At 46.7% G+C, this 14459-nt stretch overlaps 2 protein-coding genes across 2 annotated transcripts; both read right to left on the bottom strand.

Annotated features, from left to right (window-relative positions):
• Window positions 1-860: 860 nt before the first annotated feature.
• On the bottom strand, window positions 861-1938 carry LOC124653767 (xyloglucan endotransglucosylase/hydrolase protein 24-like). The gene is made up of 3 exons (XM_047192835.1): window positions 1645-1938; window positions 1318-1520; window positions 861-1233 (listed from the first exon to the last, which is right to left on the bottom strand). Exons 1-3 carry the CDS (start codon window positions 1936-1938, stop codon window positions 861-863), a joined length of 870 nt encoding a protein of 289 aa, XP_047048791.1.
• Window positions 1939-9141: 7203 nt separating this feature from the next.
• Window positions 9142-10267, bottom strand: LOC124653777 (xyloglucan endotransglucosylase/hydrolase protein 24-like). The gene is made up of 3 exons (XM_047192844.1): window positions 9974-10267; window positions 9687-9889; window positions 9142-9573 (listed from the first exon to the last, which is right to left on the bottom strand). The coding sequence occupies exons 1-3, from the start codon at window positions 10265-10267 to the stop codon at window positions 9201-9203; spliced, it is 870 nt and encodes a 289-aa protein (XP_047048800.1). The 3' UTR covers window positions 9142-9200.
• Between the last annotated feature and the right edge of the window lie 4192 nt (window positions 10268-14459).

The following is a 14459-nucleotide window of genomic DNA, read 5'->3' on the forward strand; positions in this document are numbered from 1 at the left end:
GAAGCAGAACAAAAATAAATTCAACATAAGCAATAACACTCAGAACTTTATTTATTATCGTCAATATTTCGTTATCAAGATTGATATAGTCATACTCATCTCATTTTCGTATATAGGTGGACTACATGCGGGACAGACTCCAACCAAGGAACACCTACTAGGAATTGCGGAGGAACTGGCGGGACTTTTGGTTAAAGATGTACTAAATAACAAAGGCTTGTTTAGTCCAAATAGATGCTCTACCTCCAAATAGACGGTAGTTAGTACCGCTTGTCGATCGTGAGCTAAATGTATATATATATGTAAGGGGAATCTATATGTAAGGGGAATCGACTTTTGCTTCCAACATTTGTTTGATCGATCTATATATATATATAATGAATGAAGGTGTACCACTTCTAGTAGCGTACAAATATATGCAATTTTTATTTTCGAATGAAAAAATGAAATAACAGGCGGTCGGTGGCGGGGGGGGGTGGTGCACCTCTCAAACCCTAAAGCAGCAGCGTTGTGCGCCCGCCACGTAGAGGGCCTTTTGACGCGGGTGGTAATACCACCCGCGACAAAGGGCCTGTCCCCTGCGCGCCCCGCGGCTGCCACGTGGTGGACCTTATGTCGCGGGTCGTAAGCCACCCGCGACAAAAGGGGGACCTTTTGTCGCGCCTCCCTTGTCGCGGCTGGCCGCCCGCGACAAAAGGGTCATACGACCCGCGACATTAGGCCTGTTTTCCACTAGTGGTAGCAAAAGGAAAAAAGATACTCAGACGGGAATGGAAGCAGGAACGAATGAATCTTTAATGTAGATATAAATTTACAGATCGACCCAATGACATATCAATTGGGAAGAAAAAATCATGCCACTAATCTAAGGTGCATTCCTTGGGCAACTCTTTCCGGTTGACATCCTTGCAGTAACCGTAGATCATGTGCGTGTCCCGCGCGTTCTTCAGGGCCACCGCGTCCAGGCCCTGCTCGAACCATGTCGACTCCGGCGGCTCGTCGCCGCACCAGGCCACGCCGGGCGACGGCTGGCACCAGGACACACGTAGGTTGCGGTAGTTGGCAAAGAAAGGCGCCGCCGACCAGTCTGTCTTGACGCGGCCGCCCTGCGTCGCCCAGTCGTCAGCGTTCCACAGGGTCCCTTCCAGCTTCATCTTCTGCCACGACGGGAACGGCACCCCGTCCTTCTCGTGGTTCTTGAATACCCGGATCGGCACGCCGTCGACCAGGATTCTGATCATGACCATGTACGGGAATTTGATTTGAGTTGTCCATACAATACCCTTAGAATATATAACGATGGATTGATTGGCTTACGTGATGCGCTTGGGGTTCCAGTCGATGGAGTATGTGTGGAAGTCGGCGGTGGGGTCGAACCAGAGGCGGAACTGCTCCACCCGGTGGCCGACGCCGTTGACGAAGATGTTGGTGTGCAGCGTGTAGGGCTCGCCCGTGACGTTGCCGAGGAACTCCAGGTCCACCTCGTCATGGTACTCCCACGGCACATCCACCGGGAACAGCTGCACGCATCAATTTGCAGATGAGATCAACCAAATCGTGGAATCGCCGAATCCATAATCGGCACGGTGACCGCGCCAAGACAAGGCATGCGCGCGCATGGCATTCAGGTGGATGGAGACTTACGTAGAGCGTGGTGACCGTTCCGGCGGAGTTGTTGGGGACGAGCATGATGTCGATGTCGAAGCGGGCGTAGAGGTAGGCTTCCTTGGTGTGGAAACCCGAGCCGTGGGTCTCGGTGAGACACAGCGCGAGTGTCTGGTTGTCGTCGGGGCCGTCCATGTAGAAGAAGCTGTGGTCCTGGCCCCACCCCACCTCGATGTCATCCGACAGGGATGCCATGGCCATCTGATCCATGGCGACCAGCAGGACGGATAGCAACAGCACCGAGCGCCAACAAGAAGATTGCAACGACGCCATGGCTAATTGCTGACTCAATTTTTTGCAAAAGAAACAACTGAGATTATTAATCTAAATGGGTATCTTTCTTTTCTTCTTCTTCCCCTCTTCGTCTTGATGCCTCGATACGATCGGGATCTGAATTTATAACGAGCATGTACACGATGGAAATATGCTGAAAGGGAGCGGGGGTAGATTGAAGGAACATGCCATGTTCTTTCGAATGTTTCAGCCGGCGACATGGCATGTTAGGATCCATGTGGAATGTTAGGCTGGACAAGGTTTACATTCGCTCCCCCTCTGACTTTATCGGCCCTGGTTATAGGATGAACGCGGCCTCGTGCATGCAAGGGAGCTTAATATTTCATGGCGTCCCCGCTGACCTCGCTACCTACCTGCATGCTACCCACTAAATAATTAGCTTCCAGGCTAGTACCATGTTTCTTGCCAACAAATAGCAAGCATACGAGTGCGTGTACGTGGGCGCTCATCAAGCTGCAGATTTATCTAAGCTGGGCAGCGTGGCAGACTTTTTTTTAGGGTTAAGGCAGGCTTTGTGCAATTCGGCTAGAATTGGAAGCAAATTCTCAAAAAAGAAATGAAAATAATATGAAGCAAACTAATGGGTGCGGTCTAAGGGTCGTCTGTGAAGGCCAAAACCGTGTGCTCAATCTCATTAGGCCCACACAAGGCGCACCACGCTCTATCATGGGAAGCACCACATTAGTTAAGCCTGTTTCACTCCATCGAATCCCCCAAAATGATCATGGTGATGACCCCGCTTGCCGACCTCTTCTTCTCATTCGAGAATCTAGCTCTAAAAATATAACCTGTGTAGAAGTTTGGGTTAAAGTGTCTTACTCCTTTCGGAGCACACCTTGCGTGTTTATATAGGGAGTTTAACCTAACAACTCCAAAAGGGATATACATAGTTTGTTACAAGAAAGAGTCTAGAACATAATCTAGATAACCACTCTGATCTTATCAACACGGCCGGTGGGATACAACACGCACACGTTACCTAACTCGCTAACACACCCCCTCAATCACAACTTATTTAAGTTGAGATTGTTACGAAAGGCTTCGAGTTGGTGAACCGTCAATGGTTTTGTAAATCCATCTGCAACTTGATCTCCTGTGGGAATAAACTTTATATCCAATAATCTTCGAGCCACTCTTTCTCGAACAAAATGATAATCAACTTCTATATGCTTAGTTCTTGCATGAAAAACTGGATTAGCTGAAAGATAAGTTGCACCCATGTTGTCACACCATAACCTTGCAGCCATAGGATGAGAGATTCTCAACTCGGTGAGTAACGTTTGTCCCACATGACTTCAGCCGTAGCATTAGCAAGGTGTATTTGTACTCAGCCTCTGTGCTAGATCTAGGAACAGTAGCTTGTTTTCTTGCACTCCAGGATATAAGATTAGGACCAAGAAAAATAGCAAAACCACCTGTAGATCTCCTATCATCTGAACAACCTGCCCAGTCTGCATCAGAGAAAGCACTCACAAGCATAGAAGGTGATTTACTGAAACTTAGCCCAAGATTAGACGTATCCTTAAGATATCTTAAGATCCTTTTAACAGCAGTCCAATGAGTAATGGTTGGTGCATGCAGGAATTGACAAACCTTGTTGACAGAAAATGAGATATCTGGTCTTGTGAGAGTTAAATACTGTAGAGCACCAACTATACTTCTATACCTTGTGGCATCCTCTACTCCAAGAGGATCTCCTTCATATGCAGACAATTTTTCACTAGTTGACATGGGTGTATTTGTAGGTTTGCATGTTACTCTTTTAAGGATATCTGTAGTGTACTTTTCTTGTGTCAGGAGTAGACCATCATTTGTCTTCTTCACCTTAATACCAAGGAAATAGTGAGCATCACCAAGATCCTTTAGAGCAAACTCCTTCTGAAGATCTCGAAGAAGAGCTGCAGTTGCCTTTTGACAAAAACTAGCAACAATTATATCATCAACATAGATAAGCACAAAGATAGAAATATTCCTCTTAAGATAGAAGAAGAGTGAAGTATCAGCCTTAGAGGGCCGAAAACCAAGCGCTTGAAGTTTAGTGCTTAGCCTTGAGAACCATGCTCTTGGGGCTTGCTTCAACCCATACAAGGCTTTATCAAGTTTGCAGATGTACTGAGTTTTTCCCTTGACTTCATACCCAGGTGGTTGTCTCATATAGACATTTTCCTCCAGAACACCATGGAGAAACGCATTCTTCACATCTAGCTGTCGAAGATTCCACCCCCTGGAGACAACAATAGACAAAACAAGACGAATAGTAGTTGATTTTACTACAGGACTAAATGTGTCCTCATAGTCAATCCCATACCTCTGATTAAATCCTTTAGCCACTAAGCGTGCTTTATATCTGTCTATACTACCATCAGCCTTGTGTTTAATTTTATAAACCCACTTGCAACTATTATATTTTTGCCTGCATGATTTGGTGGAACTAAGTGCAAAGTTTTATTCACCATGAGTGCCTCATATTCTTCATCCATTGCCCTTTTCCATTTTTATTTTTTGGTGCATCATCTAAATTATTAGGTTCTCCTGAAGCAGCGAGATTCGCATACCTGACCATATTTTTGTATTGCCGCGGTTGTATTTTCCCACCTTGCAACCGTGTAGTAACACGTGGCACAGGCGGTGCAGCACGTTGCGTCGGCACGTGAAGATCCGGTAGCACTCGGGGTGGATCCCGGGGAGATCCTCGTCGTGGGCAGCGTGGCCTCCTCGAGTCCTGCGCCGGATCAGCCTCTCGAGCTCCGTACGGGATCCGGGCGCGCCGGTGTGGCTTGGTGCAGTAGGAGAAGGCGACGCAGACGATCCCGCCTGCCGCTCCAAGCCACGGGGGTGGTCCCCACTCATCGCAGGGTTTCGCGCGCGTACCGGCGCTTGGCCTGACGTGGCACGCGCCGGTTGGAGGTGCGGTCGACGAGACGATCCGGGCGACGCGTTTTCAGCAGTTGGAGACGCGTTTTCGCCAGATGTGGGTCCCGCATGACCCTGGGCTTCCGTGCCAGCACGATGGGGCATGCGATGATACTCCGAATTGCTGTTTTCAACAGCAATTTCAACTCCGTTTTCTGCAGTGTTGTTTACAACTTCAAGACCATTGTTAGCTGCAGCAGTAGTATGAATATTATTCTCAATTGGATCAATTCTAAATTCGCCCCCAGGATCAAATTGAGAGGGATTTAGGAGATGGGACGGTAAAAGGAGAATTTCCGAACGAAGACGCTGTCCTGCATTGGCATGGAGTTTGGCAAAAGGAAATATCGTCTCATCAAAGATAACATCCCGAGAAATATAGATTCGGCCAGAATTAATATCAAGACACTTGAAACCTTTGTGTAGTTTGCTATAGCCTAGAAATACACACTGTATGGAACTGTATTCTAGCTTTCGAGCATTAAAGGGTCGAAGGTTGGGGTAGCAAGCACATCCAAAAATGCGTATGGACTGATAATCGGGTTTGATTTGCTCAAGAACTTCTAGAGGTGTAGAGAAATCAAGAAGTTTAGTGGGGAGGCGATTGATGAGATATACCGCAGCAATGAATGCTTCATCCCAGTATTTCAGTGGCATGGATGCTTGAGCAAGGAGTGATAGACCAACTTCAACAATATGCATGTGTTTTCTTTCAGCGGCGCCATTATGTTGATGGGCATGAGGACAAGAAATATGGTGAGTGATACCAATTTGTTTAAAGAAGGAATTTAATCATTCATATTCTCCTCCCCAGTCGGATTTGAGAGTGATGATTTTCCTATCAAAACGTCTTTCAACAAGTGCTTGGAACTGATGAAATATACTAAACACTTCAGAACAATGTTTAATCAAATAGATCCATGTAAATTTGCTGAAATCATCAATGAAGCTAACATAATAGTTCTTACGACCAAAAGAATCAGGGGCAGGTCCCCATACATCAGAATAAATCAACTCTAGAGGATGATGTGAAACACTAGTGGATCTCGAATAGGGCAATTGGTGACTCTTTTCCTTTTGACAAGCTTCACACACCGACTCCTTAATTTTACTAGAACAAGTAAGTTTATTGTGACTAATGATTTTCTGAACTATGGGAGAGGCCGGATGGCCTAACCGACTATGCCATCTATGATGGGATGGCTTGGAGACTCCATAAGCTTGCTTGAATGACGGTGAAAAGGATGATGACTCGAGGAACGGGGTAGAGACCATCTCGGCATGGTCCATCAAGCAGCACCTTCCTCGTGACCTGATCCTTAATGCAAAAGAATTCAGGATGAATTTCAACAAAAGTATTGTTATCTCTAGAGAGTCAATGTGCGGAGGCAAGATTCTTTGTGGCATCAGGAACATGGAGAACATTTTTTAGATGGATGTTTTGATCATGAGTGGGAATAATAGAATTACCAATATGAGCAATATTCATACCTGCACCATTGGCAGCGTGCACCTGGTCAGCGCCATGGTAGCGTTCATGGGCATGCAGTCTTTCTAGTTCACTTGTGATGTGATCGGTGGCGCCGGTGTCGATGTTCCAGCCGCCACCACCATTGTTGTTGTAGTTGACGTTGGCGGCTGTCCGCTCGCGAGGGACGAAGTCCTGGTCGAAGCGGTACCAGCGGTTCATTGCGGTATGGCCCGCCACGTTGCAGAGCTAACACGGTGCGCGATCACCACCACCGTGGTTTCCACCGTTGTTGTTGTAGTTTCCGCGGCCACGACCATTGTTGTTGTAGTTGCCGCGGCCACGGCCGTAGTTGCCGCCGTTGTGGTAGACACCATTGTTGCCTCCATTGTGGTAGCCTCCTTGGCCACCATTGCCACCTCGTTGAGTATTGCCGCGTCCTTGATCACCTCGGCCTCCACCACCACGACCACCGAAGCAGCCACGGCCACCGCGAGTAACGGCGTTGACAGAAGATTGGGAGACTCCATGGAGCATCTGTTGACGACTTTCATAAGACAGGAGTTGCGAATAAAGTTCGCTCACCTTGATTGGCTCGGTTCTGGCGAGGATGGCGGCGACTAGCCCGGTGTAGGAGTCGTCCTTGAGGCCTGCGAGGATGTAGAAGACCATGTCTTCATCTTCAAGGGTCTTCCCGGCGGAGATCATCTCATTCTCCAGAGATTTCATCATGGTGACATATTCACCCATGGATTTGTTGTCCTTTTCAGCACTGGCAAGGGTGATGCGGGTGTTGGTGGTGTGTGCACGCGACCTAGCTGCGTACATGTCTTGCAGAATCTCCCAGAGCTCGGCCACCTTCTTGACACCAGCGGCGTAGGGGAGCACTTCCCGTGAGAGAGATCCCACAAGGAAGCTAAGGACCTTTTGGTCCGACGCCACCCGGTCTTCATAAGCTGGGTTCAGCTCGGTGACGGTCTCGTCACCCTTTTTTACTTGAATCTCTTCCTTGGGTGCCTTGATGGAGCCATCTAGGTAGCCCATGAGGCGGGCACCCCTGACTGCCGGCAGGACTTGGGTTTGCCAGAGGATGTAGTTGCCCTTTCCTAGCCGCTCCGTCATGCATGTCCCGAAGGTGGAGCCTCCCGAAGGATTTTGCGACGAGGAGGAAGAAGAGGACATGTTGGCTAGCGATGATGGCGTGAGATGGGATCGGCGGCCAGGGAGGGGGGTTTGTCGCTAGATGTGTTTTAGGAGGGATAGCTCTGATACCATGTAGAAGTTTGGGTTAAAGTGTCTTACTCCTTTCGGAGCACACCTTGCGTGTTTATATAGGGAGTTTAACCTAACAACTCCAAAAGGGATATACATAGTTTGTTACAAGGAAGAGTCTAGAACATAATCTAGATAACCACTCTGACCTTATCAACACAGTCGGTGGGATACAACACGCACACGTTACCTAACTCGCCAACAACCTGTTCGTGGGACGGGACCTCCTCTTGCCTCGGCGAGGGGAAGCATGCAGTCACACGTGTCTTCTTCGAGGTGTCCCTGGGCGCGGCTAGGTGCTGGCACCAGGACTTCGGCCGGGAAAGCCCCATCTTCATGCTGCGGCAATCAAGAAATGTGTGTTTTGTCACGAAGATGAGACAATAAAACATCTTTTCTTCAACTATCGGGTTGCTAGATGCCTAGATCTATATGGTCAATCATTCAGATATGTTCTACCATGTACCCACCCCGTAGTATAACCAATATATTTGGCAATTGATTAAATGGGGTGGATTCAATGTATAAAACGATTATCCGAGTGGGAGCGCTTGCAATTGTATGGTCGCTTTGGATGTGTAGAAGCGACAGGGTTTTTAATGACAAAAATTCTTCTATTATGCAGGTTATCTACAGATGTACAGCTATGCTCCGTTCATGGTCACCGCTTCAATGCTTCGAGGATCGAGACCTATTTATGGAGGTGTCTACACGATTAGAGTATACGGCCAAGGACTTTATTACCCAACATGAGTGGCTGCATAGCCGTAGGATAGAAGCCAATGGAGCTGTCTACTAGTTGGCTTTTTTCCTTTTTTCCTTTATGTACTCATTTTTGCTTGGATACTGGATTTATAAACGGCTGTGTGCATCTTAGCTATGCAGAGGCTGGGTGTAATGCTTGATATTTCGAGTAATAAAGCGCCTTTTATCAACAAAAAAAAAGTGTGAAGCATACCACGGTCTTTTTATGGAGGTATCTACGTGGTTGGAGGATGCGGCGAGAGATACTTATACTTTCACCCTACATGGATGACACATAATTTACGGATTGGTCTTCCATCTCCATAAACACTCTCGTAGTTTGGCATGATTACTTGTCGAGAGCCTTAAGTTTATTTTTTATTATATCTCGTGGATTGGATCGGTTGTGTACATCTTAGTTATGCATAGGCTAGGTGTAATACTTAAACCTTTGAAGTAATAGAGCGCTCTTTATCAAAAAAAAGTTGATAACTAAGTTCATATTCAGTCAAGTTCTATATCATTTGATTTAGTCGTGGGTTGCAACCGACTTTTTTTCAGTTGTAAATGGTGTTGCAACTGAGATTTTTTTAACTGCATGTGAGGATGCAACTAAAAAAAATACTTCGAACAGTTAAATTTGCTTCGTGATTTGTGCTCATAGTTTGTTTGGTCCAGCACTGTGAGCGGTCATTTTGAATAGTGTCAAAATTGGAGTGCATAGCAAAAGATAACGAGAGCTGAGACACGAACGGAAGCAGGAACCTCGAATGAATCTTTAATCTATATCAAAACAAAAATGTACAGAGCCAAGGAAAAATCAATACGAAAGAATCATATGCGACTAATCCAACGTGCATTCCATGGGGAACTCTTTCCGATTGGCATCTTTGCAGTAATCGTAGATCATGTGCGTGTCCCGCGCGTTCTGCAGGGCCGCTGTGTCCAGGCCCTGCTCGAACCATGTCGACTCCGGTGGCTCGTCACCGCACCAGGCTACGCCAGGCGACGGCTGGCACGAGGACACGCGGAGGTTGCGGTAGTTGGCGAAGAAAGGCGCCGCCGACCAGTCCGTCTTGACGAGGCCGCCCTGCGTCGCCCAGTCGTCGGCGTTCCACAGGCTCCCTTCCAGCTTCATCTTCTGCCACGACGGGAACGGCACCCCGTCCTTGTCGTGGTTCTTGAATACGCGGATCGGCACGCCGTCCACCAGGATCCTGATCATCACCATGGACGGGGATTTGATTTGGATTGTGTCCACACAATACATGTATACTAAAAACATATATAATGCACGCTGAATCTGATGATGATGGGTTAATTTGCTTACGTGATGCGCTTGGGGTTCCAATCGATGGAGTATGTGTGGAAGTCCGCGGCGGGGTCGAACCAGAGGCGGAAGTGCTGCACCCGGTGGCCGACGCCGTTGACGAAGATGTTGGTGTGCAGCGTGTAGGGCTCGCCCGTGACGTTGCCGAGGAACTCCAGGTCCACCTCGTCATGGTTCTCCCACGGCACATCCACCGGGAACAGCTGCACGCATCAATTTGCAGATGAAATCAACCAAATCGTGGAATAACTGCCCAGACAAGGCACGCGCATGGCATGGAGACTTACATAGAGCGTGGTGACCGTGCCGGCGGAGTTTTTGGGGACGAGCCTGATGTCGATGTCGAAGCGGGCGTAGAGGTATGCTTCCTTTGTGTGGAAACCCGAGCCGTGGGTCTCGTCGAGGCAGAGCGCCAGGGTCTGTTTGTCGTCGGTGCCAGCCTTGTAGAAGAAGCTGTGATCCTGTCCCCACCCAACCTCGATGTCATCGGATAGAGATGCCATGGCCATCTGATCCATGGCTACCAGCAGGATCGATAGCAACATCACCGAACGCCAACAAGAAGATGGCAACGACGCCATGGCTGGCGATTGGCTTAATTTGCAAAACAAACGAGAATGATTTGAATACTAATGTAGTATCTTTCCTTTCTTCTTCTTCCTCCTCTCCCTCGTCTTGATGCTTCGATACGATCCGATCTGAATTTATAACGAGCATGCTGAAATGGAGCGGGGGTAGAATGAAGGAGCATGCCATGTTCGTTCGAATGTTTCAGCCGGGGACATGGCATGTTAGGATCCATATGGAATATTAGGCTGGACAAGGTTTACATTGGCTCCCTCCTCTGACTTAATCTTTTCTTTGACATGCCCTCATCTGACTATCGATCCTGGTTATGGGATGAGCGCGGCCTCGTGCATGCAAGGGAGCTTAATATTTTTAATGGCGTCCCCGCTGACTTCGCTACCTACCTGCATGCTACCCACTAAATAATTAGATCAAGTCAAAAAAAAAAAACTAAATAATTAGATTCCAGGCTGATGGCTTCTCGCGCCGTCATCTTCCTGTCTTCGGTTGCGGCCACCGACGGGCTGGTTGACGAGGAAGAACCGTTGGCACACGTCGTCTACGCCGACGGCCAAGTAGCTGCGCCGACGCTGGCTATGCCCACGGCTCGACGCCGACGTGTCATATCTGTACATGTATGCTTATTCGTCAGATGGATCTGGACCTAACTGGACATGGATAGACGGCCCAAGGCAATACTCCCTCTCTCACAGTTTATTAGGCGTACGTGTATCCCTAGATCGTAAATTTAATCAAGTTAATATTAGTTATATGTTATAAAAATTATATCATTAGGTTTAGATGTTCTATTTTCTAATGATATAATTTTTACATTATATAATTTAAATTATATAGGTTAAATTGGCGACTTAGGGATACGGCGAAGACTAGTAAACTGAGACCGGGGGAGTATCTACAAATAGAAGGAGCAGCAGTTACGCAAGGCATCGAACAGAAATGAAATGAACTGAACCTATGTGGGTCTCTCCTTCCTCTGTCCATCTCCTGCTCTCCTCCGATCTTCTTCTTCATCAGGTCCACATAAGATTACCCGCGGTAGCGAGAGGGTGGCGAGCGAAGGAAGAAGCGGCAGAGGTGCTGTCGCCTGACGGTGCAACCCATGTAAACGGTGACAACGGCCGACGGCATGGGAATAGGAAGAGACAATGTCTCCCGATAGGGCATAGGCGATCTGGGTGGGTTAAGGTGAGCAATTCAACACACGATGGACTCGGGGCCACACGTTTCACACTTTCGGCCCGATTAACCACAAGACGCGGAAGTCGTTTCCGGGAGTAGCATCCCTTTACATTTGCGTGCCACCTGCGTGAAGCCATGAGCAACCTATCGTTGCCATCGGACACCGATAGCGAGGGGAAGCCGCCGGGATGGCGACATTGGTGGGATAGAGCTGCCACGCCAAGCAGCTCTAGCTCCCCGCTGACGGAGGGCGAGGACAAGGGGAGGCCGTCGCCAACGATGGTCAGGATGAGGAGGGGGATGCCGTTTGCCACGACGGCCAGGACGAGGAGGAGGAAAAGGAACGGGATTCAGATGCAAGGCGGACACGGCTGTAGGCGGCCGAGGAGGTGGCGGCGGCAAGGAAGGAGGCAAGGGCCCGGACGGGGGCGCAGGCGGAGGCTCATCATCCGTTCACCGACGACGAGGAAAACCCCAATGACCACTCGTCGGAAGGGGACTCAAACTCGTCGGACGCGTTGACCGCCGGTACCTCTTCGGAGGATGTGACGAGCAGGAAGCGCGTCCGTGAGGATGACGAGGCGGGACATTCAAACAAGAAGTAGCTAGTTTAAAAATGTGTATGTTTCCGCAGTTTGTATGTTCAATTTGTTTGAACGTGTTGCACTAATTTTAAAATATTGATTCTACTTAGAAATGTGAGGACAACTATTTATACTGCGCATGGCATGATCAAACACTCGTTCGAGATACTTCGTATAGGCAGCCGTGGAAGCAACGGGAAGGGGTTCATGCAAACTTTAACCAAAGAAGTATCTCCAAAATATCAATGCGTCGGACCGTTGGGTTGCCCCTGACGCAAACGGACAATTTGCGCATAGGGACCATTTCGGCGTCCGTGGACCAACGCAAACGAACGCCCGCGGACAATTTAAACGTCTAAAATGCATCGCGCCGTTGGAGATGCCCTTATGTGCCAAAAACCTCAAACTATCATGAACTGCAACAGGATCCACAATGTTGGGCACGGAAAAAGCAGCATGCTGCAGCACCCTAGCTAAGTATTACGGAAAATAATGCATTACACTGATAGACATGATAGTTCATCAGATTATGAAATCTTAGTTTTTTCAAATAAAATATAGAGACTTTCAAGTACACATAATATTTTAGTCTTCGTTACCTGGATATACTACGAGCCAAAAGTTCAAAACCATCTTGTGCTAAATTTATTTAGACCCATACGATCATACCATGCAAGCATATCTAGCACAAAATTGTACATTTCCTCACTATTCTACAGTATTATCAGATTGTCCATCTTTATTAGGACCTGCACGCCGCAAGAGTTCAAAGACAAGCATATGAGACAACTGTCCAAATGCATAATCTGTATACAAAGAATGAAAATAAGTATATGAGCATCACATGAATATCATCCAACAAGGCATACTTGCAAGAACCCTATAATAATACAAAATACAAATAAAGAAAGAATTATATGTGTAGTTCATCTTGATTTCTCAAGTAAATGATAAGAATGCTTCTAGTCTCTCTAGGCACTCCATCTTTTCTTCTATCATACAACTACATAACAAAACTTCACTCCAATTGCCTTGCGACTGCAGAAATGTGTAACAGTGCTACTGTACTCATACGCCTCAATAAACAAGATAGGTGTCATGGATGAATTATGCAGTTATCCCTATCGGGAATCAGGAGAAATCAAATAGGTAAAGCTGTTAGAGCAGTTTTGGTCTATCAATATTACATAATATAGAGCTACCAAATAGCGAAAATTTAATTATTTCAAGTATCAAGGATTTTTTTAACCCAACGGGATGCTACCTGGCATTGTCTAGAACTTGTTGCAGGTATCATAAAACTCATTCCAGAAATAGCCAATGCATGAGACATCTGAAACAATGCAAAACAAAAAAACAAAAAACACACTCTCAAGTTCTCCAGAGATTAAGTGGTGAAAAATAAAACATGTTAGAAATTACAACCAACCCTCCAAAAAAAAACTCAAGCTATCTCAAAGTTTCTTCATGATATAAACAGAAGTTTAGAAACAATAAACTACAAAAGAATTATCAAAGATTAGCATATTCGGTTAATGAACCAATGTCTACCATTAATTGCAGATAAAGTGAATACACATATTAATGACTTCAGAAAGAATATTAAATTAGTTTACTAAATGTACTGCCATAAAACACATAGTTAGCTTGCAAGTTCGCCTATATAATTCAAACAGAAGAGATAATGGAGATTTGTTGCCGTGTATAAAATCTATAAAAAGGTACTAAAGACCCTTCCCTGCTTTGTTTACCAAAGAACTGACAAACATGTTAGTACATAAGCAGTGGCAGAATAAGCTATTTTAGCCATCTGTAAAGGCATGTTCTGTATCAGTAGATACGAGAACAGAGCGTCGCTCTGGTGCCTTGAGGTGCGGGAGCGCACCCAGCCCGCCCCGGTTCGAATGCTGGATTCGACGGGGTGCTCATGGAGTTTTTCTTCTATAAAAAAATGCCAACGGGTGCTAGTGCTTGGGTTTTGCTCGTTTTTTGTATCAGTAGATACTAAGTTTAAGCAAATGATTTGAGATGTTAAAGTTGACAAGCTGGACGAGGGTACATGGGCTCGGGCGTACAACATCTGCCGCTGGCGTTCAAATTGACGCGAACGCGGCTGGTGGATTTTTCTGTTGGGCACATTTCATGTAGACGATCGAGCAGAACGCTGAACGGATCATTTATGATTCATTACATGCTACGGGTGTTCCAGCGGCGTTCTTCGGACTAGTTAGGCTGGTCATGGAAGTAACTTAGACTAGTAACATATGCCATGTTACTAGTTTAAGTTACTACCTTTATAGTGGATGTTAACTTATATGTGGTGTCATGCATTGTGTCATTAATATGTTGCAGACTCATCTTGCATTGGGGTGTGTGATATTATGGTAACATAGTAACTAGTTACCACTTCATTCTATTTCTT

The sequence above is a fragment of the Lolium rigidum genome, chromosome 1, assembly GCF_022539505.1.
Source record: "Lolium rigidum isolate FL_2022 chromosome 1, APGP_CSIRO_Lrig_0.1, whole genome shotgun sequence".
Classification (NCBI taxonomy): Eukaryota; Viridiplantae; Streptophyta; class Magnoliopsida; order Poales; family Poaceae; genus Lolium; species Lolium rigidum.

Excerpts from the sequence above, each read along its gene's own strand:
- LOC124653767 (XM_047192835.1), bottom strand. The coding sequence starts at position 1,938 with ATGGCGTCGTTGCAATCTTCTTGTTGGCGCTCGGTGCTGTTGCTATCC. Across the intron at positions 1,521-1,644 it reads GAACGGTCACCACGCTCTAC|CTGTTCCCGGTGGATGTGCC; the intron begins GTAAGTCTCCAT and ends TGATGCGTGCAG. Across the intron at positions 1,234-1,317 it reads TGGAACCCCAAGCGCATCAC|AATCCTGGTCGACGGCGTGC; the intron begins GTAAGCCAATCA and ends GGTCATGATCAG.
- LOC124653777 (XM_047192844.1), bottom strand. The coding sequence starts at position 10,267 with ATGGCGTCGTTGCCATCTTCTTGTTGGCGTTCGGTGATGTTGCTATCG. Across the intron at positions 9,890-9,973 it reads GCACGGTCACCACGCTCTAT|CTGTTCCCGGTGGATGTGCC; the intron begins GTAAGTCTCCAT and ends TGATGCGTGCAG. Across the intron at positions 9,574-9,686 it reads TGGAACCCCAAGCGCATCAC|GATCCTGGTGGACGGCGTGC; the intron begins GTAAGCAAATTA and ends GGTGATGATCAG.